This window comes from Mya arenaria, chromosome 11 (genome assembly GCF_026914265.1).
Source record: "Mya arenaria isolate MELC-2E11 chromosome 11, ASM2691426v1".
Lineage (NCBI taxonomy): Eukaryota > Metazoa > Mollusca > Bivalvia > Myida > Myidae > Mya > Mya arenaria.
The window spans coordinates 35,223,007-35,250,682 of record NC_069132.1 but is presented as its reverse complement, the minus strand read 5'-3'; the positions used below and the strand labels follow the sequence as shown (position 1 = coordinate 35,250,682).

At 36.9% G+C, this 27,676-nt stretch overlaps 1 protein-coding gene across 1 annotated transcript; it reads left to right on the top strand.

Moving 5' to 3' along the window:
* Positions 1-2,351: 2,351 nt before the first annotated feature.
* LOC128208810 (uncharacterized) lies at positions 2,352-26,021 on the top strand. The gene is made up of 8 exons (XM_052912431.1): positions 2,352-2,501; positions 3,294-3,509; positions 4,601-4,816; positions 8,027-8,122; positions 8,783-10,747; positions 13,296-13,367; positions 17,423-17,494; positions 18,999-26,021. Exons 1-8 carry the CDS (start codon positions 2,486-2,488, stop codon positions 19,202-19,204), a joined length of 2,859 nt encoding a protein of 952 aa, XP_052768391.1. The 5' UTR covers positions 2,352-2,485; the 3' UTR covers positions 19,205-26,021.
* Positions 26,022-27,676: the final 1,655 nt, after the last annotated feature.

Below are 27,676 nucleotides of genomic sequence, written 5' to 3'. Positions count from 1 at the left end.
CCAGTAGAGCACAGGCCCTCATGGGCCTCTTGTTATGGAGTTCCAAGACATTTTACCTCCCATACTATAATGTAATACGGTATGCTTGTTTAGCTGTATATACCTATCATTTACAATGCAGGAATTGAAAAAAGTCTGAAATAATACTGGTTCCCATGATACCGAACACATGCCGGTGCCTGAGTTAACCTAAGGGTCGCGAGTTTTACCATACCTAAACGCCCGGTATAATTATGCCCCATCATATAATGGCCGGGGCATATAGTGTTACCCCTATCCGTCATTCCGTCATACCTTGTCCGGAGCATACCTCCTGAACCACAACATTTAATACTTCACAAATTGGTATGTGAATACATCTTGGTGAAGTCGAGTGTCTGAGTACCAAAATTAGGTCACTGTGACCTTGATCTTTGACCCATATCATAGAAAAACTTTGTCCGGGCTATATTTCCTCAACTATATGCCCTAGAGACATTAAACTTGGCACACTGATACATCTTGGACAGCAGTAGTGTCATGTACCAAATTTAGGTCATTGTGACCTTGACTTTGACCCATATGATAGAAAAACTTTGTCCGGGCTATATTTCCTCAACAATATGCCCTAGAGACATTAAAATTGGCACACTGATACATCTTAGGAACACGGTGTGTCATGTACCAAAATTAGACCACCTTGACCTTGACCTTTGACTCATATAATAGAAAAACTGTCCGGGCTATATTTCCTCAACTATATGCTCTAGAGACATTAAACTTGGCACACTAATACATCTTTGGAAGAAGGTGTGTCATGTACCAATATTAGACCACTGTGACCTTGACCTTTGACCCGTATAATAGAAAAACTGTGTTGGGCATATCTCCTGAACTATAACAGCTACTACTCCACAAATTGGTATGTGAATACATCTTGGTGAGGCGGAGTGTTGCATATGAGTCATTGTGACCTTGACCTTGACTTAATAGAAGATCTAATAATGGTGTGTCTAACTTTTGATGGAGTGATGACCCTATTTTAAGTTCAGCATACAGCGGGACATTTGTGTACAATGGTCACATTCTAGTTTTTGTATTATTTCCTGTGTAGATAAAACATGACAGCCATGTTGAGTTCTCCCTGTTTTCTACTATTATCGCTAAATCTTTATTGATATTTGTTTGTTATCTTTGTTTATGCGACGGAGGGCTCTTTTGACACGTTAGACTGGGTTTTATAAACCAATCATGTCGTAAACCAGTCTAAAGGACTACATCATTACGAGTACAACCAATATCAACCTTGAGAAGTAAATTATATAGCGCACGTCATGCTCGGCTATTTCCGACAATGTTCTGATAGAATATGGAATATTCCACTCCAACCAAGTGCTCAAGCATGCCCACAATTACCAATCAGAAACGTGACACGTTTTTAGGAATCTGAAAACCCTGTTAAGGTGACAAGATAATTTAAAAAGTAACTGCTGTGATTTATGGCTGAAACCAGTAGCCTGCTATAGATGGTTTACATTTTTTTATGGGTAAAGATGCATATTACTCTGATAATGCTAAGATTTGGAAAAGCACCATTATCATTCTCAAAAAGGGGGGAACATATTCCTGGCATATTTAGGGGATATTAATATATTAATTTAATATGTTATGACTTTGCATAATGACTTTGCAATAGTGAGGTAATTTGAATAAAATAGCATTGTATACATGAAGGTCTTTACCTATGTACTTTTAACAAATCTATTCAGTCCAGACAATGAAATATGTTTTAAGAACAAATGTTCTTATAATACTCCAAACTTGAGTACTTATCAGCACAACCTCTGTAATATATTGATATGACAATATAACATAGGATTTGTTTGAGGGAAAAAGATCGGCATAAGTACTTACAATCGAACCTGTTTAAGTGGCCACTGAATACTGAGGCATTTGGTGGTCTTAAAGACAGATGGTTACTTAATACATAATGGAAGTAATGCAGAAAGCTCTCAAAAGCTTTTCAAAACTTCTTGTCTGCATTAAGCGGTCACCTGTCATTAATAATCGATGCTGTTTTTAATGGCCACTCATGACAGGTTTGTATTTCTTTTTATATGCCCATTCAACTATTAACAAACATTCTGTCTTGATGTTAACTGTTTGCCTTTAGAAGTTCCCTGTTGTAGGACCCTAGACAAAGATTGGTAAAGCATTCATCACAAAAAATAGCAATTCAATTAACTGGAAGATTGAATATATGTTCAGTGTTGCATAAAGTAAAAAAAACCTTTTTGTTAACATAGATTACATTGGAACTAAACTGTTCTTTCAGTATTGATGCAACTAACACCAAAGGTCTTGGCAGGATGGTTAATGACTCGGCTAAACCAAACTGTAAGGTAAAAAAGATCATGACTGACAAGCCACGGTTGTGGCTGTATTCCATAAAAGACATACACCCAGGAGAGCAGCTTACCTTTGACTATGGTGTAAAAGATGCTCCATGGAGAAAGCGAAAGGTAATGACATTTTATTATCTTGGAAAGAGTTTGCTAGCAATCTAAAATACCTTCCCATATATTGAGTGTTTTTATTGAGGGAGCAAAGACATAGCCGTCCTTATGTCTGTTGAGTGTATGTGTGTGCGTCCATGCGTGCCTCTGTGCGTCAGACCGACCTTGTGGGGGCTGTAACTTCCTTGCTGATTGAAGGATTCTTAAATAACCTGGCACAAATGTACACTGTCATTATCCAATATGTCACATACAATAACCAGGTCTCTACCTACCAGGTCAAGGTCCCAATTGAGGTTAAAGGTCGAATTTGAGACAAAAAGCCTTGGCCAGTCTGTTACTTCCTTGCTGATTGACTGTTTCATTTTGAGGACTTTAAGAAGCACACCAGCTGGTAAGTCCTCGTGATGTTGCCATTTGTGTGTGTTGTTTAGAGGACTTAATGCAACTAGTTTGGATATAGATGCAAAGTAACACTCAGATTGAATGTTTAAACAAATAAAGAAGAACATTGCAAGAATGAGTGAAACGATATTTTGAACAATGCAACTACCACAAACTATGGGTCTAAACTGTTCTTAATCCTTTACTTCATGAATATTTATTTTGATACTCTACCCACTAAGATAAGGCCAGTTATATTTATGACAGTAAGAATAGCCTAAGGTGCAAAATATCAAATACTCAAACATTGTAGACCCTGATCAGACAGCTCCTCCAAAATCTGGATCTATTTTGTTTGCAAAAAAGCATAACAAGACATAGGCATTGAATGGAAGGGTTAAAATAAAATTTCAGACAGTGACTCTGCCCCCAAAGTAGATGTAGGTCATGATGACAGTGATGATGGTGACGATGATTACGACCAAGATGACAGAGAGGATGACTTTGGAGTACGTAAGAAGAAACTAAAGATGGCTTCTACAAGTACGTCAAAACCAACAGTAAAACCCAAACTGGCAGCAGCAAAAACAGAAGGAATGGCAACAAATACCATTACTACAAAGCCAACAGGTAAATATAGTCTAAATTTGTCAACTCAAACACTGGTTGCTTAGGCATCCTTAGTAACTCAAACTCAATTTGAGCAAATGCTCCATTTTTATGCCCCCTACCACTAAAGTGGGGGGCATATTGTTTTTGCCCTGTCTGTTTGTTTGTTTGTGTCCAACTTTAACATTGGCCATAACTTTTGAAATATTACAGGTAGAGAGTTCATATTTGGCATGCATGTGTATTTCATGAAGCCTCACATTTTGCGTGCAAACATGTCAAGGTCAAGGTCATCCTTCAAGGTCAAAGGTCAAATATATAGGTCAAATTACCAAGTTTAACATTGTCTTTAACTTCTAGTCTAGATAGAGACTTCATAATAGGCATGCATATGTATCTCATGAAGCCGCACATTTTCAGTGCAAACATGTCAAGGTCACCGTTCAAGGTCAAAGGTCAAATCAAGGTTAAACGTCATTTTTGTGACAAAACACTGTGGGGGCATTGCTGTTTCACAAACACAGCTTTCTTGTTCCCATTAGTTTCAAAAGTCGTCTGCTACAGAGGCGTGAAAAGGCGTTTCTATGTGGTGAATGGTTTAAACAACAACTGCCAAGATAATTACTTTAAATAGTGCTTACACAAAACAAGACTGTTTCATTTTGAGGACTTTAAGAAGCACACCAGCTGGTAAGTCCTCGTGATGTTGCCATTTGTGTGTGTTGTTTAGAGGACTTAATGCAACTAGTTTGGATATAGATGCAAAGTAACACTCAGATTGAATGTTTAAACAAATAAAGAAGAACATTGCAAGAATGAGTGAAACGATATTTTGAACAATGCAACTACCACAAACTATGGGTCTAAACTGTTGGTTTGGAAGCCACAGTTCTTAATCCTTTACTTCATGAATATTTATTTTGATACTCTACCCACTAAGATAAGGCCAGTTATATTTATGACATTAAGAATAGCCTAAGGTGCAAAATATCAAATACTCAAACATTGTACACCCTGATCAGACAGCTCCTCCAAAATCTGGATCTATTTTGTTTGCAAAAAAGCATAACAAGACATAGGCATTGAATGGAAGGGTTAAAATAAAATTTCAGACAGTGACTCTGCCCCCAAAGTAGATGTAGGTCATGATGACAGTGATGATGGTGACGATGATTACGACCAAGATGACAGAGAGGATGACTTTGGAGTACGTAAGAAGAAACTAAAGATGGCTTCTTCAAGTACGTCAAAACCAACAGTTAAACCAAAACTGGCAGCAGCAAAAACAGAAGGAATGGCAACAAATACCATTACTACAAAGCCAACAGGTAAATATAGTCTAAATTTGTCAACTCAAACACTGGTTGCTTAGGCATCCTTAGTAACTCAAACTCAATTTGAGCAAATGCTCCATTTTCCCCATTAGTTTCAAAAGTCGTCTGCTACAGAGGCGTGAAAAGGCGTTTCTATGTGGTGAATGGTTTAAACAACAACTGCCAAGATAATTACTTTAAATAGTGCTTACACAAAACAAGACCGTTTCATTTTGAGGACTTTAAGAAGCACACCAGCGGGTAAGTCCTCGTGATGTTGCCATTTGTGTGTGTTGTTTAGAGGACTTAATGCAATTAGTTTGGATATAGATGCAAAGTAACACTCAGATTGAATGTTTAAACAAATAAAGAAGAACATTGCAAGAATGAGTGAAACGATATTTTGAACAATGCAACTACCACAAACTATGGGTCTAAACTGTTGGTTTGGAAGCCACAGTTCTTAATCCTTTACTTCATGAATATTTATTTTGATACTCTACCCACTAAGATAAGGCCAGTTATATTTATGACAGTAAGAATAGCCTTGGGTGCAAAGTATCAAATACTCAAACATTGTAGACCCTGATCAGACAGCTCCTCCAAAATCTGGATCTATTCTGTTTGCAAAAAACATAAAAAGACATATGCATGAATGGAAGGGTTAACATAAATGGTGTTGTTGCCATTTGTGTCTGTTGTTTAGAGTACTTAATGCAAATAGTTTGGATATAGATGCAAAGTAACACTCGGATTGGATGTTAAAACAAATAAAGAAGAACATTGCAAGAATGAGTGAAATGGTTCCATGATGTTTTTATGCGTTGCCATATAATGGCCTGGGAATGTAATGTTACCCCTATCCGTACTTCTGTCTTTCCATCGTTGTACCTTGTCCAGAGCATATCTCCTGAACCACAACCACATCATTTATGCTTCACAAATTGGTGTGTGAATACATCTTGGTGAGGCAGAGTGTCGCATTCCAAAATTAGATCACTGTGACCTTGGCCTTGACCTGTGACACATTCTAGTTCTAAATGCATTTTCTACTGCAACAGTTCTGACCCAGATCAGATGTCAGGCGACCTACTTCTTATCAGAATTTAATCTATCTGTCATTCAGATGCAATGATATTTGCCCAAAATGGCAATATTGAAAGAAATAAGAAATAGATACAGAATGATGTTACAGTTTGTTTAACCAGATCAACTGCTTAGATAATTAGGGCCCCACACCTTCCATGAAGAACTCTGGTTGTCATAGCAATGAAAGTAAGAAACTACTTCTCTAAAACGATTGGTCCAATTTCAAAATAATTTCACAGAAATGATCCTTAGTAGGTTCTCTACCAAAGTTGTTCAAAGAGTTATGATAATCAAAAAACATGGCCGCTTAGGACAGGGCCAGTTTTCTTTATATGGCTATATAGAACACTTTGAAAATCTTCTTCTCAAAATTTTGGTCCATTTTCAAAATAATTTCACATAAATGATCCTTGGGTGGACCTCTCTACCGAATTTGATTGAAGATTTATGATATTTCAAAAAACATGGCCACCAGGGGCGGGGTCGGTTTTCCGTATATGCCTATATAGAAAACTTTGAAAATCTTCTTCCCGTAAAGCTGGTTATTTCTGCGGCCATAATATTTTGGGTTTTTGTCAAAAACTAGAAATAACTTATTTTTGCGGATTATTAATTCTGCGTTTCATGAAAAGGGAGTGATAAATTTTTGCGGAACTAACTCTGATTATGGTTGTTATCGATCTGCACGTTGCTGTTTATCAAATTCTACTTTCGATTTCACTACACTTACGATACGGCCTGTATGGCCTAAACCCTGAGAACCAGTCGGCGTTTTAAATATCACTGTTGGCTTTATCGGGACCTAAAGAAACAAAAGTTACTGCAAAACTATGTTTGATATCCAAAAGGAAAGCTACCCGGAATATATATACAAAATAAATGCGTCTCAAATCAAACCAAATGTAGTATACAAAACTGCTTATAATTATCTTAAAGTTATTCTGAGAGTCGCGATTACTGGTATAATGTAATATATGCTAACAGCTTGTATCCGAGGCATGCACCAAGTAAGTTTCAGGGACCACATCTTCTCTTTAAAAATCGCAAGATGTAGGAATCACCTTGTCCGTCCAACGCTTTCTTGCTCGGTCAGTCAGTCATATAATATGAAAACTTTGCCATATTTTCTTAACTATATGCCCTAGAGACATTAAACTTGGTGCATTGATAAATCTTAGGAAGGAGGTCCGTCGTGGTCCAGTATTATGTTATTGTGACCTTGTCCTTGAGCTTTGACCCATATAGAAAAACTGTAACTGGGCAATAACTCAGCATTACCTACAAGCAACAAATCTGGTGTGTGAATGCATCTTGGTGAGCCGGAGAGTTTAGTACAAAAAGGAGGTCGCTGTGTCCTTGACCTTTGACCCATAGATATATTTTTATCCGCACCATATTTCCTACATGTATATGCCACACAGTGGGTTTGAACTGTATTCAATGTGGGAAAGAGAAAGGCACCTTTTATTGACAAAATGTATGTCTTAATAATTTCACTACTTGGAACAAATGCTACGGTGTGGACGTATCAATCACCTTCAGTGATAGTTCTAGTTACACCTAGTCGGAGTATTGGCCCGTTATTACACCTAGCCATAATGTTGGGCATTGCGTTCGACTGATCAGTTTTTACCTGCGAGGATATTCTTACCTGCGTGTTAAATAACTACGGACATTTTATACTGCGGAATAAATGTTTGCGGTTCGATAAAGGGACTGCAGAATAGCAGAAATTTGAGCCCACAGAAATTACCAGCTATACGGAATCCAAAACCACTAGTCCAATTTCAAATTCATTTTGCTGAAATGAACCTTGTGTGTCCCTCTATAAATGTTGTTCAAGGTATGATGATATATAAAAAAAACATGGCCGCATGGGCGGGTCAATTTTCCTTATACATCTTTTATATACAAAGAGTATTTGCAATGGTTCCTTTGAACCCCTTAATCAGGTGAGTGATATAGGATCAACATGGTCCTCTTATGACAGGTATTATCAGTGCGTCAAATAGCATAGATCTTGATCTTAAGCTGAATAACTCAGTTTCTGATCTAGATCCAAGGTGTTTGATAAAATTCCTATGCTCAGGGCAAAGTAATGAAGGGGTTAGTATTTCCTGTATTTTATCTTTTTAGAAGATACTGAGAGCTTGGTAGCTTCCAGTACAGACCAAGAACAGAGCGACAGTGAACTGGACAATGGTGATTTTAAACAAAGCATGGCCATTCAAGGTATGTGAGGAACACTTGCTAGAATTTAACCTGTAAATATTACACATGGCACTAGTCTTTGGTGCAAATTTAGGAAACGTCAAAGGGTAGCTTTATTTACTAGCATATTGTGAACAAGTAACATACCATATTCATTTTAATAGACGCTCATGCTCTAATAGATGCACCCCTGGTTTATGCAGAAAAGATATTAAACAGGGCTCGAATTTAACTTTGCGGTTACCAACAGAGTATATGACTGACGATTGTCAAACTCCTAATTGATTTGACATTTTCGCAGGGAAAGCTATCTATACAAAATTAGATAGCAAAATATGTTCTAATAGTATCTACTTGGTAATCTCCGACAGTAATAGGTGTAGCTTTTGAGGCAGTGTAATTGGTATTTGTAAATTGTGTAATGTATGAGGAATTCATCAGTAGAACGTCCTCATAATGTTGAAGTGTGTGACAATAAGAAGTCACCATTTAGACAGAGTATCTGACATTTCAACGCCTCCTTGCATCAATGAATTGCTGTCTTTCCAGGACACTTATTTCTGCAGTTGTATGATTTTTCTTACTTTAATGAAAAAGTTGCAGATGATCATGACATTTTTGCAGACAAGAATTGCAAAGCTTGAAAATCATTTAACCAACCATTTATCCATTTCTTTACAGAAGCCAATGATGAAAGGTGGTCTGATGAAGATATAAGTCTTGAGGATAGTGGTGATGAATATATACCCCCTGTGAGCAGTGACTTTACATACAGTGAGGAAGACATTGTGGATGCTGATGCCCAATATAAAGAACAGTTAGATGAGTCATATAATGCTGAAGAACATGTGTCGGACAGCACAAGTGATTCTGATGTTATTCCTATAGAGCAGGAGTTAGTAAATAAGTTGACAAAACCGAATTTAACTATAATGCAATCAAAAAAGAAAGAGGATGGCACTCGAATATGGGACAAAAAACACTGTTGTCAATACTGCATGAAGTTGGTGGCAAAACTGCCCCGACACTTTGAGCAAAAACATAAGCACGAGTTTGAGGTGGAACAAGTTCTGTCTCTTCCGAAAAAGTCCCCTGCCAGGAAAGAGAAGTTGCGAGAATTAATGAATGCTGGAGACTTTTTACATAATAAGAATGTGATTGCTAAACAAACAGGAAACTTGATCCCTTTCAAGAGACCAAAAGAAGAAGATTCAAGTAGGGCTAGCGACTATGTCACTTGTAGCCAGTGTTTGGGCTTGTTTTTAGGACGTGATCTCTGGAGACATGCCAAACGATGTCCAAAGCAAAATCGCACTGCAAGAAAACAGAAAAGGATCAATCACCAGGCAGCTGGTTTAGCATTGATGCATTCTAATGATTTTAGTAAGAATGAATCGTTCAAAACAGACATTGTAAACAAGTTTTCATCTGATGAAGTATCATTTGTTGCAAGACATGATGAGCTGATAGTAAGGTTTGGAGAAAAGCTGTATAGTAAACATTCGCAGCAGCCACATCAGCATCAATACGTAAGACAGAAAATGAGAGAAGTGGCTCGTCTACTTATGAATGCAAGAAAATCTGATGGAAACATTCACAACTTGATGGACTGTGTTGATCCTGTAAAGTTTCCATCTATTGTTGAGGCAGTAAAAGTAACATGTGGTTTTGATGGAAATGGCAAATACAAAGTTCCATCACTGGCTCTTAAGATTGGACACTCATTGAGAAAATGTGCCAATATTTTGAAAAACCAAAGTCTTGTTACAAGGAACTCAAATTTGAAGGAGAAAGCCAATAGTTTCTTAGAACTTTGTGATGGTGAATGGGCTGCTGAGGTTTCTAGTGCTGCGCTGCAGAATTTACATGCGGAAACCTTCAACAAACCAAATAAAATACCAATGGCAGAAGATTTGAAGAAGCTACATGATTATCTTAAAGCACAAGCAGACACACTGCAAAAATCACTGACAGAGTTTGCGGACAAAGACCACTGGAGAGAACTTGCCAATGTGACGCTTGCACAGATTGTTCTTTTCAATAGAAGAAGGGGTGGTGAGGCAGAACGCTTGGAAGTTTCCCAGTATTTGAAAGGAACCCAACAATCAGTGAAGATGCAGGCAGAAGTGGCCAGTTGCCTGTCGCCATTTGAAAGGCAGCTTGCTGAAAATATGAAAAGAATTGAAATCAGAGGAAAACGTGGTCGACGTGTACCAGTCTTACTTACAGATAAACTTCACCAGCAAATGGAAATTCTTATGAAAACAAGAGAAGTAGTTGGAATCAGCACTAGGAACATTTATGTATTCGCAAGATTCGGAGATGCTGAATTTCCGCTTAGAAGTTCTGATGTGCTGAGAAAATTTGCTTTGGAATGTGGTGCAAATAACCCAGAACTCATCACTTCCACTTCTCTTCGGAAACATGTGGCCACAATTTCTCAGATACTCAACCTCAAAGACAATGAGTTGGATCAATTAGCCAACTTTCTTGGTCATGATGTGAGAATCCATAGGGAATTCTACAGATTACCAGAGGATACTATTCAACTTGCTAAAATTAGCAAGCTTCTTGTTGAGTTAGAGAGTGGAAAAATTCAAAACCATGAGGGAAAAACTCTGGATGAGATTCATCCAGATGTTGAAGGTAAGATTGTCAAAATATTCTGATACATAGATATATGGCAAAATCTCCATTTTCATACTGTAAAGTCTTGCTATATTGACCACCTTAAAAGACAATCACAAGGGATGATTTTAGACAGGTGAACTTTAAATGAAGGTCAATAATAGTCCAGAAAGCTCCTGCAGGATCTTTCTGCTCTATTTTCGGTCTTCTTTTTGCAACCACCTGCACCAAAAGACTGCTACGCATCTACAACAAGTGGTCACTTTGAAATCTCAAACATCTGCAACCATGTCTCTGTAAGGGGTCAATAGATTTGCATGAAACTTAGTCGAAATATTAATTATGATCATAATGGAAGGATAGAAATCCGCCGGAGCATATGGTAAAGGTGAGCTATTGTGACCGCCTCTTGTCTGATGTCCGGCATCTGTTCACACTTTTTATGCCCCCACCACTAAAAGAGGGGGGTGGGGGGAGGCATATAGATTTGCCATTGTCTGTCTGTACATCCGTACGTCCAGAAAAGTTTGTGTCGCGCGTAACACAAAAAGCGTTTGTACTTCAGACTTGAAACTTCATAGATATATCATTCAGGATGTGAACTTGTGCACCTGGGTATTTTCATCTGCCCGAAATTAATATTTACGGAGTTTTGGGCCTTTATTTTGTGAAAGACAAAGCCTATGGACACATTTTCTAGATTCCTCTGAAACTGCTCTCTTGAACTTGATTCAACTTTGCATATTTGTTCCTGAGGTGTTTCCTTTAAAAGTTGTTCAAAGAATTCCATTCCATAAAGAACTCTGGTTGCCATGCCAACTGATAAAAAAGTCTTTAACAATCTTTTCAAAAATCACTTGACCAGATTTGACAAATATTTGGCACAAAAAGTGTTTAAGTGACTCTCTACCAAGATTGTTCAGATCATGATAATGTCGTATTTTTGGTTAATTTTTTTATTAAAATTCTCAGTAGCCATTCAAGGTAGAGCTTTGAAGCTTCTTATAGTTGTCTGACATCATAATAGCAACAAACGTCCACCATAGCTGAGTGCTTAGAGCTTACGGGTTGGGAGGTCCGTGGTTCAATGTCCCCAAGCCGGTCAAACCAAAGACTTGCAAATTGGTAATAATGACTTCCCTCCTTGACGCCCAGGATTTCGGGTTAGCATTACACTGGTTCGTTGGGTGTCAGAATAATTTGACGGGCCAGGTTTCAGTCCCAGGTGTACCTCATAAGTCACCAGGAGAGTTGAAGTCAGAGGTGAGGAGCCGTTGTCGCACTCTCCTGACCTTCTGACCAAAACCACAGAACCATGCAAAAGTGCCATACGGTGAATGCAAACAACATAATAGCAACAAGAGTGCCATAACTCATGACTGCATTTTGTCAAAGTTATGTCCCTTTTTTTGTCAGAATTTCGGTTACCATTCAAGGTAGAGCTTTGAAACTTCTTATAGTTGTCTGACATCAGTGTTGCAACAAGAGGGGGGCAAGTTCTTACCAGGTGTGGTCTGGATTTAATCTTTGTTGTCATATAATCAAATCTTTAAAAGCTCTTTAACCTTTTACTCCATAGATATGCCTATTGACTCCTCTGTAGCAGAAGACTTTTGAAGACAGTGTGGGAAATGGAGCATGTGATCATAATGATTAAATGCTCCTTTTCCCACAATGTTTGCAAAGCCATTCTATATGGTTATCCTTTCTCCAAGATTATCTTCCTATCCATCATTTACTTTCATTGTGAATTAGTCTAAAAATACCATATGTAGTAATCAGTTCAGGGTTGAAAGGAATGTTTTATGTCGTAGATTCAAACTCAGATAAAGCCCCATGTTATATTTTCAATTGTTTTGGTTCTCATAAAAAGCACAGTGTTATGCTGTCAAATTATTTGGATATCAGATAAAGCCTCATGTAGTGGAGGCATATAGGGTTGCCCTTGTCTGTATGTTTGTCCGTCGTACGTACGTCTGTCTGTACTTCCGTCCTTATGTCCTAAAGATTTTGTGTGATCTAATTCTTGAAAAGTATTGCCCAAATTCTCACCAAACTTTACACACATGTTTGTGACCACAATATCTTGATCAAGTTTGACAGCCATGTAAATCACTTCAGTTATTTTGGATGTACGGCCTTTTATTTGCAAAAGTATGTCGATTTTGACAAAGTGGAAGTGGGGGCATCTGTGTCCTATGGGCACATTTCTAGTTTAATCTCAGATAAAGCCCTGGCTTTTCTTTCACAAAGTGTCTTGAGTCGAGATCGTGCTCGAACTCAGAATTTCAATCTCAAATATTAACCTCATGTGATTTCTGATGGTGAAATTTTGAGTTTGAGCACGATCTCGACTCAAGACGCTTTGTGAAAGCCGTGCCAGGATCACAGATAAAGCCCCATGTAATATTGTCAAATGGTTTGGATCTCGGTTAAAGCCCCATGTTAAATGGGCTTTTGTCTAGATCCAAACTGTTTGCATATAGGTCATCAATGGGCAGGAAAATTTGCCACTTCTGTGCACAATTGGGGAAAATGCATGTTACAGATCTTTCTATTGTTCCAGATCTTCAAGTAGAAATCCCGAGCGCCGAGTCCTCAGCTGATGGAGAGACAGATGGAGTTCCATCGAGAAAAGGTGATTTAGAATTTGAAAATCTCTTTCTATTTGCAGCTCCGAGTATGAGTTTTTATGCCCCCACTTCTAAAATATGGGGGGCATATAGATTTGCCTTTGTCCGTCTGTCCGTCCGTTTGTACATCTGTCCGTACGTCAGTACGGCACAGTAATTTTGTGTCTCACATAACTCTAAAAGCCTTTGTACTACAGACTTGAAACTTCATAGATATAATATTCAGGGAGTGAACTTGTGCACTTGGGTGTTTTCATGCGCCCAAAATTAGTATGTATGGAGTTATGGGCCTTGGTTTTGTGAAAATATGGCATTTTGACAAAGAGGAAGTTTGGGCCTCTGTGTCTTATGGACAGATTTTCTAGTTAAAAATTTGATGCTTAAAGTAAAAAATGAAATAATTGTGTGACAGATAATGAGATTTTGCTTCATTTTGAGGACTGTAATAAGCACAGAAGCTGAAAGGCCTCATGATGTTGCAGCTGATGAGTTGTTTAGAGGACTTTATGCCAACAGTTTGGATAAAGATGCCATATAAGACTCAGATTGTTTGTTTAAACAAATAAAGATGAAAATTGCAAGAATGAGAGAAATAGGTCCATCAGAACCATGATGTCAGGGCTCCAGATAGGGTGTGTATTTAACATGCTAAAATCTTCACCAGTATTTCTTCACTATTGTTAGAATCATTTTGAAGAGACCATTCTTCTGAGTGGTGACAGTATAGGGTCTTGTTAAGAAATATTGAAATTTTGTAAAAATTGTATTATTTATCTGTAGCTGATTGTTGAATATGCATTGTTTACAAACAGTTTGGACCCATATCAGATGCCCGATAACTTTTTCTAAGCTTATCTTTAGATGGGATGTATTATGTGAACATCCAAGGCGGGTGGTGGGTGTTTGGCGGGAAAGCTTTGTCACGGGTAATTTTTGGACAACCGCTTATCCAATCCTCATCAAACTTTACACAAGTGTATGTTGCCATAAGATCCTGTGTAAGTTCGATACTCATCAATATCCATCAAGTTTCTACAGACTTTAGGCCCTTTATTTGTAGAAATTACTTACAAAAGACTTTGTCACAGGGAATATTTCGAGAACTGCTTATCCATTTCCCATCAAACTTTACACACATGTATGTTGTCATAAGGTTCTGTGCAAGCTTGATCCTCATTACTATTCATGAAGTTTCTGCAGAGATAAGGCCCTTTATTTGTTGAAATTATTTAAAAAAAGACTTTGTCATGGGGCTTTTTAGAGAACCGTTTATCCAATCCTCATCAAACTTTACACATATGTATGTTGCCAGAAGATCCTGTACATGTTGGATCCTTATTAACATTCATCAAGTTGCTGCAGAGAAATGGCCCTTTATTAATTGAAATTAATTAAAACTCAGGAATTGTTACAGGGCAATATTTTTGGAACCTTTGCAGATACAGACTTGATAATTGGCTTTCATAAAACCCTTCATTGGTTTGGTAACTCTTTTTAATTAGTCCACTTGAATTTAGATAATTTTGTTGCCAGATGGGCGTATTTTGTGTTTTGGCACTCTTGTTCTGATTAGCATTTAATCTTTTGTCACTCAGACAGTATATTTGCATTGAAATTTGATCTGGATGGCAAAAATGAAAGAAATAGATATTCAGGTTGTTGCAGTGTATTGAACAAGATCAACTGCTTAGATGATTACTTTAAATAGTGCTTGCACAAAACAATACTTTGCTTCATTTTGAGGACTCTATTAAGAACACCAGCTAACATGTCATCATGATGTTGCTATGTTGTTTTTTTTTGGTTTTGTTGTTGTCGTCCGTTTCTGCCAACTTTGAGCTAATTGGACTTCCCAGAGAGAGGGAAGCTGATACAGAGGAACCCGGGCAAGGCCCTACTCATTTTGAAGGAGCCCTCTGGTTCTTTAACATGCCCAGTGTATAGCACTGATACATGGGACCTCGGTTTAAAGTCTCATCGAAAGACTGGTCAGGTGGGGGATCGAACTCATGACCCCTAGATCAAGTGTCTAGCATCTAACTAGTCAATTCTCCCAAGGTGTGAATGAAACGGTAAATGCATGGGAAACTCAAGATTTTAGTACGCTAGGCAGCCAAGCATTGCAAGAGAGGCCCTGACAGTCTCATGGTGGAGGTTTAATTCACTGACTGAACACAAAGAATAACGGTAAATCAGAACTCTTAAACTCATTGTAGACCCCTGATCTGGGTCAACAATGTTGGCCAATGTCTATTTACTGAATAGGGAAAACAGACGTTAACAACAAAAACAGTCAAATAACCATTTTTTTGGGAATTGTGTTCCCCATTTAAAATGTTACCCTGTGGGACGGGCCTCTATTTAGCTTTTCTTGTACGGGTGCAGGGTCCGACTGTCATGTTTTTCTCAAATTTATGGCGATAACAGTTTAGTCATGCTTGGGTAAATGTCTTTAAGGCAAATAGTTTGGATATAGATGCAAAGTAACACTCAGATTGGATGTTAAAACAAATAAAGAAGAACATTGCAAGAATGAGTGAAACAGTACCATGATGTTTTTATGCCCCCCAAAAAGTGGTGGCATTTAGAGTTGTCCGTCCGTACGTCCGTCTGTTCGTACGTCCATCCAGAAGATTTTGTATGGTCTAAATCATGAAAAGTATTTGTTTAATTCTCACCAAACTTTACACACATGTTTGTGACCATATCTGGATCAAGTTTGACAGCCATGTAAATCACTAGTCATTTTGGAGTTACACGTAACAGCCCCTTTATATTTTGTGAAAATATGGCATTTGTGACAAAGTGGAAGTGGGGGCATTTGTGTCCTATGAACACATTTTCTAGTTCTAAATGCATTCTCTACAAACAGTTTGGACCCAGATCAGATGCCAGGTGACTTACTTTATCAGAATTTAATATTTCTGTCATTCAGATACTATTTGCTTAAAATGGAAATAATGGAAGAAATAAGAAATAGTTACAGAAGGTTGTTACAGTTTTTTTAACCAGATCAACTGCTTAGAGAATTACTTTAGTGCTTGCACAAAACAATGCTTTGCTTCATTTTGAGGACTTTCATTAGCACACCAGCTGGCAAGCCCTCATGATGCAAACAGTTTGGATATAATATGCAAAGTTAAACTCAGTGCAGAGGACATTTCATCTCGGTTGAGCAATCTTAATCTTTACAGTCTGAACTTTTTACCTTATATGTTATTTTTATACTCATCCCCAATTAAAGCATCTAATGATATGGCAAAATGTCTAATGAAAAAGAAAAATGCAAAATTTGAATAGTTTTGAAAATGTTGTGGGATTTGAGCTTGTGCTCATTGTAAGCAAATGCATTATTTCCCACAATATTTTCAAGTAGCCTTCATCAGATGCCTGAAAAGGCGCTTCTATGAGGTAAAGGGTGACGCAATTTTTTATCTCTAATTGATGTCTGCTTTATTTTGGCAAAATTTCTTATTTCTTTCATTATTGCCATTTTGTGAAATGGTTTGGATCTCAAATGAAGCTCCATGTTATACTATGAATTGGTTTGGATCTCAGATAGAGCCCTATGTTATACTGTCAATTGGTTTGGATCTCAGATAAAAAGCGACATTATACTGTCAATTGGTTTGGATCTCAGATAAAGCGCGACATTATACTGTCAATTGGTTTGGGTCTCAGATAAAGCGTGATGCTATATTATCAAATTATTTGGATCTCAGATAGAGCCCCATGTTGTTTTGTCTATTGCTTTCAATCTTAGATAAAGCCTCATGTTATATTGTCAATTGGTTTTGATCTCAGATAATACGCGATGTTATACTGCAATATTATTTTGATCTTAGATAGAGCCCCATGTTATAATGTCAAATTTTGGAATCTCAGATAAAGCCCCATGTAATATTGTCAAATGGTTTGGATCACAGATAAAGCCCCATGTTATATGGGCTTTTGTCTAGATCCAAACTGTTTGCATATAGGTCATCAATGGGCAGGAAAATTTGCCACTTCTGTGCACAATTGGGGAAAATGCATGTTACAGATCTTTCTATTGTTCCAGATCTTCAAGTAGAAATCCCGAGCGCCGAGTCCTCAGCTGATGGAGAGACAGATGGAGTTCCATCGAGAAAAGGTGATTTAGAATTTGAAAATCTCTTTCTATTTGCAGCTCCGAGTATGAGTTTTGAAAGAAAAGTTATTTGATGCCTAATGTTAAAATAAAATAATCGTTGGACAGATAAGTGGATTTCTGGATATTTACTCTGTGAATTGTAAAAAAAAAACTTAATTGTTTTCTTAATCAAGGAGAAGCAACACGTCTTTATTAAAACTTTATTGAAATAATTATGTTACCCAGTTTGTTTAAATACCTAGATTACAATTTGCAGTTTCTCTTTTAAGAAAAACCTTTAGGGGTAGATACATGTACTTCATTCCATAAAAAAGTTTATCTGTTGCACTGGAAATGTAGATATCCACAGAAATTATATTGTTACTAGAATTGTTGAGGTTAGAGATATTAAAAATGTTTGATTATGCAGAGTTAATTTGGTCTTTAAATGGTACCATCTGCGCATGTGTGTCGAAGTTCTGTAGTGTGTGCATCTGTCTGCATTTCTGTGTTCCAATTGTAACACCTACATTCCTTATCAGATTTTCATATCATCAGGAAAAAAAACTTGTTTACATAAAGACTATGAGTTGTGCCACATGCCAATGTCAGGAGCTCAAAGGTCAAAGTAACTATTCAATGTCAAATTACATACATTATTATCTACATTTTTGTGTCTGGTCCGGAACTCCTACACTCATGTTACAGTTTTTAATACATTGGCACAAATGTTCTTTATGTGTTTAGCCACATTCCAAGAGGTGACTTAAAACTTGTCCAGTATGAGAATTACCAATCAGACGCTTCTAAAATAGTTCTTTGAATGTCTGATTTATCATGTTTGAACTTTCAACATATAGTTGGTAAGACTTGAAAATGTACTTGAATTTAAATCTGACCTATCAGATGTTTTAGAAAATGTTTCTCAGTCAAACAGTTTTATAAACACCTAAGGCCATATTCATAAAGCTCCTAAGGAAAATCTCAAACTTAAGTGAAAATTTCAAATGCAGATTTCAGTTTATTTTCAATTATACTTCAATGAAACGTTGCATGCTTTTGAAAATTACGTTTTTTCACAAGCATGCAGTTTCATTGAAGTATTGTGGGTAAAAATAGAGAAATCTGCATTTGAAATTTTCACTTAAGTCTGAGATTTTTCTTAGGAGCTTTATGAATACGGCCCCAGACCTCATCTATTCTTGTTCTGCTATATTAAAATTTTATCCCTTTTTATTGAACGTTTTGGATAAACTAATGGTATTCACATGTCCTCTACCTATAGCTCCAAGGTCAATGTCGCAGCAAATTTAGGTATTATTTTCATTTGTTCTATAACCGTCCCATATTCTTTATCCCATTTTCAAAATATTGTAGGCTATAATCATAAGCTGAAGGCGTGTCTGACACATGACCTTTGATGATCTATCCAAGGTCAAGGTCACTATTTACAGATTTATAAACGCTTTAGACTTCAATTATTTCTCTGTTTATTTTGTAAAAACTGAAGCATTTCCATTTTCAGTCACTTGTAAGAAGAAAAGCACTAAAAGGACCATGTGGTCGGAGGAGGAAAAAAAGGCTGTCCATCAATTCCTGGGAAAGTTCTTCGTGAGTGCCAAACTCCCGGGGAAGGCACTATGCCTTGAAGCTAAGAGCAAAGCGGCAGTGCTGAGCCATCGTCCATGGCAACAAATCAAATTCTATATTAAAAACCATAAAGTGGTGTGAGATTCACAATACATTCAACAATTGGACAACCCAGTTTGATTGAACTTCGATGACATAAGACAATACATTTTATTGTGTGTAACACATTATTCAACAAGAATTTCAGTCAAATATGTCATATTAAACCATAGGAAGTGTTATGTACAAAGGTGATTACTTTGGCTCCATATTTTATTGAATCATCCCCTTTTATGCTTTTTCAACTCATTGTACTTATTTCTAGAACTATCATACATCAGTCATTAGGTTTTGGTAACAATGGAGCTTGATTAAAATCTTTCCTTAATATGCTATTTTTAGCTCCCCTGAGTATGCACATGTCAGGTATTGTGATCGGTCTCCATCCGGCGTATGTCATACGTCGCATGTTCACTTTTCAAACATCTCCAAAACTACAGGTCCAATTTCAAACTAATTTCACAGAAATGATTCTTGGGTCGACCTTTACCAAAGATGTTCAAAGAATGATGATATCTCAAAAAACATGGCCACCAGGGGCAGGCCAGTTATTCTTATATGGCTATATAGAAAAAATTGAAAATCTTCTTCAAAACTACTGGTCCGATTTCAAAATAATTTCTCAGGAATGATCCTTGAGTGGACCTCTACCGCCAGTTTTCCTTATACACCTATATTGTAGAGAATTTTTGTAATGGTTCTTTGGTAGCCCTTTTATCAGGTGAGCGATATAGGACCATTATGGTCCTCTTGTTAAACTAATCCACGATGAAAGCATCTGACAAAAACTAATAAAATCAATTTGAAATGAAAATGCCTATTTCCAATAGCTTTGCAAACTTTGTGGGAAATCAAACAATTGCTCATTATGAGCAAATACTCAATTACCCACATTGTTTTCAAAGGTCATGCAATACAGATGCCTGAAAAGGTGTTTCTATGAGGTAAAGGGTTAAAACGGTGTAATACATAGAGGATCTTACATGAGTGTTTATTCCATATCATTTTTAGCTCGTCTGTTTTTCGAAGAAAAAAAGTCGAGTTATTGAGATAGCCTTGGCGTCGGCGGCGTCTGCGTCTGCGTCGGCGTCCAAAAACTTTAACCTTACCTCATAACTCAAAAACCGTTCAACATTTTCAAATGAAACTTTGTACACATGTTCCTAGGAATAGTACGCATATCTATACAAGGTCACATAACTCTGGCTTTACTTATTTTTGAGTTATTCCCCTTTTTCGGACTTAAAAACAGACGAGCGTTGGCACCCACTCTGCGGTGCTCTTGTTATGAAACGAGTTGACTAAAAAGCATGACACAAGCCTTGGCGAGTGTCATATGGTTTTAGTCAACGAGTTTCATAAAAATGATATGGAATAAACACTCGTGTAAGATTCTTTTTATAACATTAAGAGGAATTTTCGAAAAAAAAAATCAGTTAAACACACTAGACAAATCGTCATCCGTATAGGTTTTTGCCGTTAAAGGAGGGAATAAAAATGCGATGTCATATCAACATCCTGAATACAGCTACGTCATACGCAAAGTCAGCAGATGGTACCTTGCTAGGCATTTGAGCATATTTATAGACCGGTTTCAAGTTTTATTTATGTAACTAGTTAAGAAAAGAACATTGTCTTGCTGCAGTTTATCGGTTTGTAAACTGCAACGGGCGTGTGCAAAGTATGTGAATCCCATGTAAACTTTGCACGCACCCCGTTGCAGTTTACAAACCGATAAACCCCAGCGAGACGACGTTTATTTCATTTTAATTTTATTTATATTTTGATAAAATAGGATTTAAGCTTGACATGCGATTTATTCAAAATGTATTCGGAAACATCACAGAAAAAGAGAAATACAGGTGTATGTTGCTTAATGGCGAACCCCTCGATCGCCTCTAATTGTCGAAACTTTCACCTGTCACTGTGCGGTTTTCACTCTTGTTCATTACATAAAATAACCGGTTATAACCAGTTTCAAAATAAAAGGTTCATTGGAAAATAAACGTCAAAATTTCGCATAGGTCTATATAAGGACGTTACATAGGGAATGTAAATATTTACATGATATTTATGTCACTGCTTTATGTCACTCCCAGAAGCCAATTTATGTGATAGACAATGTTTATAGCTCTGACATCGCTTATAATTGAATAATCCCTTTTTCTGCTTTTCATAATTAATTTTTGTTTACAACATATATTTCTAGAGTAATTAGAGCTAAATTATTGAATTTTGAAGATTGATGCTATTTTTAGACTCATGCACAATGATGAGTAAGAAGATCTAAGAGAATGGAAAACACCAATGTTGAATGGCTTTGAAAACAATGTTGAAAATGTAGTATTTGCTCATCATGAGCAATATTCCATTTACCACATTGTTTTCATTTGTCATCTGCTTCAAGTGTCAAAAGGTGTATCTATGGAGTAAAGGTTTAAGTCACATAGTACTAGCATAAGCAGACTTGGCTGTATAAATGGGCTTTAAATCAAATGAGCCCTGCTGTACCAAAACCAACCTTTGGACATTGCAATCAGTATAGACCAGATCACTAACAGCATTAAAAACTGTTGTCTGATCAAGGTCTACACTGCTTGCCAGTCATCAGCACATACTCTGTGTTGTATATTGTAATGACAAATAGTAGACCCTGATCAAATATCACATTTTAATGAGGCAGCTGATCTGGGTCTCAACTCTTTGCAAAGTCCTAAGGTTAATTTTTGTACAACTATTTCACATATTCCCTTGAAACTTCAAAATGACAAGGAGAAGTGCGGTGTGTAAGAACCATAACTCTGCATGCATAATTGTTTGAGTTATTCCCTTTTTTAGCTCACCTGAGTTTACTCAGGTGAGATATTGTGATCGGTCTCCGTACGTCCACACTTTAAAAACAACATCTCCTCTGAAACCACTGGATGGAATTTCATGAAACTTGGCTGGGACGTTCCTTGGGTGAATCTCTACCAAAATTGATCAAAGAATAATGATATCTAAAAAAACATGGCCGCCAGGGGCGGGCTGGTTTTCCATATATGGCTAGATCAAAAACTGAAAATCTTCTCTAAAACTACTGGTCTGATATCAAAATAATTTCATAGTAATGATCCTTGGCTGGACCTCTACCAAAGTTGTTCAAAGAATTATGATATCTAAAAAAACATGGTCGCCAGGGGCGGGGCCAGTTTTCCATATATGGCTATATAGAAAACTTTGAAAATCAAAACTACTGTTCTGACTTCAAAATAATTTCAGTGGAATGATCCTTGGGTAGACCTCAACAAATGTTGTTCAAAGAATTATGATTATGTCTAAAAACATGGCGCCAGTGGCCTGGTCAGTTTTCCTTATACACCTTTATCATAAAAATTATTTGCAGTGGTTCTTTTGTAACATTTTTTATGCCCCCTACCACTTAAGTGGTGGGCATATTGTTTTTGCCCTGTCTGTGTGTTTGTGTGTTTGTGTGTTTGTTTGTGTCCAACTTTAACATTGGCCATAACTTTTGAAATATTACAGGTAGAGACTTCATATTTGGCATGCATGTGTATTTCATAAAGCCTCACATTTTGCATGCAAACATGTGAAGGTCAAGGATATCCTTCAAGGTCAAAGGTCAAATATATAGGTCAAATTACCAAGTTTAACATTGTCTTTAACTTCTTAACTAGTCTAGATAGAGACTTCATAATAGGCATGCATATGTATCTCATGAAGCCGCACATTTTCAGTGCAAACATGTCAAGGTCACTGGTCAAGGTCACCGTTCAAGGTCAAATCAAGGTCAAACGTCATTTTTGTGACTAAACCCTGTGGGGGCATTGCTGTTTCACAAACACAGCTTTCTTGTTCAGGTGAGCAATATAGGACCATTATGGTCCTCTTATTAAAGTTTTGTGTATTTCATTTTGTCCAGAGCATAACTCCTAAACTATTTAAGAAATTCTATTGAAACTTCATATGTTGATGCAGAAAGACATAAGGGAGTGCAGTGTGAGTTTTAGTTATTTTCCTTTTGTGGTTTTCATTTTGTCCGGAGCATAACTCCTTAACTGTTCCACATATTCACTTGAAACTTCATATGTGGATGCAATATGACAAGGGGGAGAGCAGTGTAAGAACCATAACTCTACATGTATTATCTTTTGAGCTATTCCCCTTTTTATATTTTCATGTTTTTCATTTTGTCCGGAACATATTGCATTACAAACGGTAATAAATTAAAACATATCTTTTAAAAATAGGGCTATAGTCCTCAAACTATGCAGAGTCAATAAAATTTGCTGGCGGGGGGATGATGGCCATTTTACATGGCTCTTGTTCAAATGGCACCTTATGTATTATGCCCACTATTGACACTTCATGTATTATGCCCACTAATGACACTTCATGTATTATGCCCATTATATATTTTTCCCTAATTGATAAGACTATTGCCGACGTCACAAGAAAAGGAACACTCGGACATATCATCAAAAAAGCACAGACTCCGCTCTGTTTCAGCACTGTTTTTCCAGCATCTAGTCACGAAATTTACCATTTGTATTCATTTAAAGGTAGAATTGGATGTCCTCTAAGATTGCAAACAGTGCTGACCCTGACATGTCGCCAAATCAGAGACGTGGCAGCTGGTCCTGGGCTACACTGTTTCCTATGTTCGAGTGCCCCTTTTTGGGCGACGTGGCCCATATGGATGAGAATAAGAATTGAGAGGGTAGTAGAAGTTTTGCACATAGGGATTTTGTTTGTGGCTTTACTGATCAAAGTTAATGTCACATTATGTAGCAAATATTTGTTTGATACACCCATGCCTAAGATGGTATCAGTTAATGTCCTATGGACACAGTTCTAGTTATAGTTATTGAATTTTAGCTCACCAGAGTCTGGCCTACGTTATATGTAGTTTGTCTTCAATTTCTTTAACTCATTATCCCCTATGTTATATTTAGATTGCGACGTCATTTTGCTATTTTTAGCTTACAAAAAATAATCTCAAAGGCAAAATATCGGTTTATATGAGTAGTTTTTAAGACATAATGGGAAATAAAACATTTGTTCCTGAGGAGCAAATGTTCTATTTCTCATAAAGTCTTCAAACATCAGCCACAATTGATGCGCAATAATGCGTCTCTAGGAGATAATGAGTTAAACAGCATCTCCTCTGAAACCACTGGTTGAAAATTGATTTAACCTATCTGGTTTATTCTTTATCGGTCCCCTTTCAAAGTTATTCAAAGAATACTATTAAACTACTCAAAATTTAATGTCAAATTTCAAAAATACAGTTCTTGGATGACCCTCTACCAAAGTTGTTTAGAAGTTTGATATGTCAGAAAAAAATGTGGCCAACAAGGGCGGGACCAGTTTGCCTTATATGACTATAAAGAAATAACTTTGAAAGCTTTATTTATAAAAGCTTTATATTTATTTCAAAATAATGTCACTGAAATGATCCCTTTGTGACCGTCTGCCAAAGGTATTCAAGGAAAGATGATTTCTTAGTATTTTCCCAAAAACTTATTCTGGTTTCATTATAAATTTGATTATTTGCAATGTTTTGTTTGGAACCCTCTTCCCATGATCAGGCATGAGGTCATAAAACTTGAGAATGAACTCTGTGCTCAAAATTCAGAACTTCAACCATTTGCAGTCACTTCAAGACACTAATATTTTATAAATACATTTTACCCCTATGAAATAGGGAGGAGGATATTATAATGGCATCATCTGCCTGCCTGCGTCCGTGCATGCCTGCATCCGCACTAGCCATATCTCAGTAACTAACGGGTACAAGTAGAACTTCATGAAACTTTGGATTCGTCAATTTTCCTAAGAGTTTTTGCCTTTGATTTCTTGAAAAACTTACGTTCACAGCCATTTCTCTGTTACTAGCTTGTAGAACTTCATGAATATTTTAATAAATATGACCCAACACACTGCTATGATATCTCTCCATTTTTCTTGTGGATTGGTCAATTTTCCTTAGAGTTATTGCCCTTGATTTATTAAAATATCAATGTCGGCAGCCATTTCTCAGTAATTAGATGGTAAAATTTAATTCAACTTGAAATGAATATGAGCCAACATACTGCGATGATATCTGTCCAAATTCATTTTGGATTGGTTATTTTGCTTTAGAGTTATTGCCCTTGATTTATTGAAAAAATCATGTCCATAGCCATTTCTCATAACATATCCTATAGAAGTTCATTAATCTTTTTGGGATTGGTCATTTTCTCAATTTCTGTTCATACCCGTTGTTCTTTTATTAAGAAATGTGCAGGTCAATTACTCATTCAACACAAAGGCCTTCACGTACAAACAAGCCATCAATCACGAACAAGCCATCATTGGTGGGGGATATCTTTTCAATGAAAATGGCTTATATATGAAATCCTATTGCTGAAATACTTATTTTCAGCTAATGCTGTAAGAATTAAACACTTGAGTTAAAAACTGAGTTTGAGCACGGAGTTCGTTTCAAAGTTTATAACCAAGGGGCCAGATGGTTCAAGTAATCTCTCAGAACACTTTATTTCAAATGTGAAATATTAAAAATGTGAAATATGGAAGCTATTAACCCTTTTAGTATGGAACTATTATATAAAACCTTTGCTAGCATTGTAGCCCCAGATCAAAGGGCTACTGAAATAGCCTGCTGATCAGGGTCTGCACTGATTGTTATAAAATATATCTCGGACAAAATACTCCTTAACTCAAATGGCTTTATTTAAAAAAAATCGAACTCTGTATGTGAAAATTATTTCGCACTGAAAGGGTTAAGTAGTAATCCAAGAAAGTTGTGTTTCAAATTGTTGAATTGTCGAATTAATAAAGTTTTCTTTATGCTGCATTCTCTGAATTTGTTATTTATGTAATCAAAGAAGTCCTTACAACCTTTGCAGTACAAGCAAGCATTTGTAGGCTATGGATGGACTGTTTATTTTGACCACCTGAAAATAAATGAGTTGTGTTGTATGAAAACTCACACTGCAAAAAGGGTAGACCCAGATTAGCTGCAGTGTTACCCGTTGAGACCCTACGCTGTTTTGCATTCATCAGAATCAATTTTTGTTTGTTTGGCATCAAAATGCCAAACTAACAGTGAGATCATTTTTTCGGGTCTATGAAATCGTGCAATGCAAACCTTACAGCACCAAGCAGTTTCGTATATGGTAGCAAAAGCAACGGTTTCATACATAATTGAGTCAAATATTTATAAAAAGTAAAACTGATATACAAAATGTAACTCAAATCTTACATACGAACATTCACTTTTAATAGGTACGCCGTTCGCAAAGTGACATTGAATCAGTCTAAACAAGTAGCCCGGCTCTCCACGGTTTAAAAGGTAGTCAGTTGCGCGTGTTACTTGAACTTAATCATAGTCTAGTAAGCCTACATATTGAGGTTAAATTGACAGGTAAGGAAATTAGTATGATGTGTCATGTAGAACACGAGGAAGCTCAATATCGCAAAGGAGATGTTTCTGTGCAAATGGCTCTAAATGACAAAATGTATATAAATGTTCATAATGTAGATATTCTATATCGTTCCGGGTTAGGGTAATTGCGACACGAATTATGCTGACGTTCGATTGCCGCCATTCTCAAAATTGTCATATTTGACTCACATAATATCAGTTCCTAATAGTTACACCAAATTAAGAATACAGGCAGGTGAATTAACTTTGGTAATTCGAACTCATCAACCGGGCCTGGATCAAAGCTGTTTCACAATCGAACAATAGTTTCACCATTTTTTTTCAAATTGATCGGATGAGGCTAAAACATAAAGCAGACGACATTTGGAGTAGAAGAAATCAGAGCAGACAACAATGTTCGCAGCGAGCCAGGGGTTAAAATATAATGACATGTAGATCGTTTGATGTAGCATACACAACTCATAACAATTTATTATGCATGCTAATTTTAGACTTATCTATGTGGTGTGTCCTGCAGGACCGTACTTTCTAGTTTTATCCACATTGAAATAATCTTAGTGATCGAATATCCAGGTGAAAGGAAAAATCAATATTGAATTTCTTTGAAAAATTTGTGAGAAATTAAGTCTTTTCTCTTTATGAGCATATGCTTTTTCAAATGTCATTCTCTACAGAGGTGCTTAAAGGCGCTTGTATGAAGCCAAAGAGAAAATGAAACAACTTGTGCAGCGTTTCAAATGCAGCGTCTGAACAGGTTACACACTTTTTGCACCCTTCAAAATAAATAAAAAATACACTTTGTGTCCCGAAGATCGGACAGCGCCTTTTCAGACGCTTAATTGTGAACACATAGTTTCACTACGGACGACGATCGAACCCATATCGGTGAGGGGCCAAGTGATAGCATTTAACCACTCGGCCACGGAGGTCCCTTATTGTGTGAACCTATTTCTTTAGTGTTAAAACTGATCACTATGACGTTTTTCTACATTTCTTTGGGCGGCGGATATAGATTTGCCTTTGTCCGTCCATCCATCCGTTCGTACGAACGTACGTACGTCCGT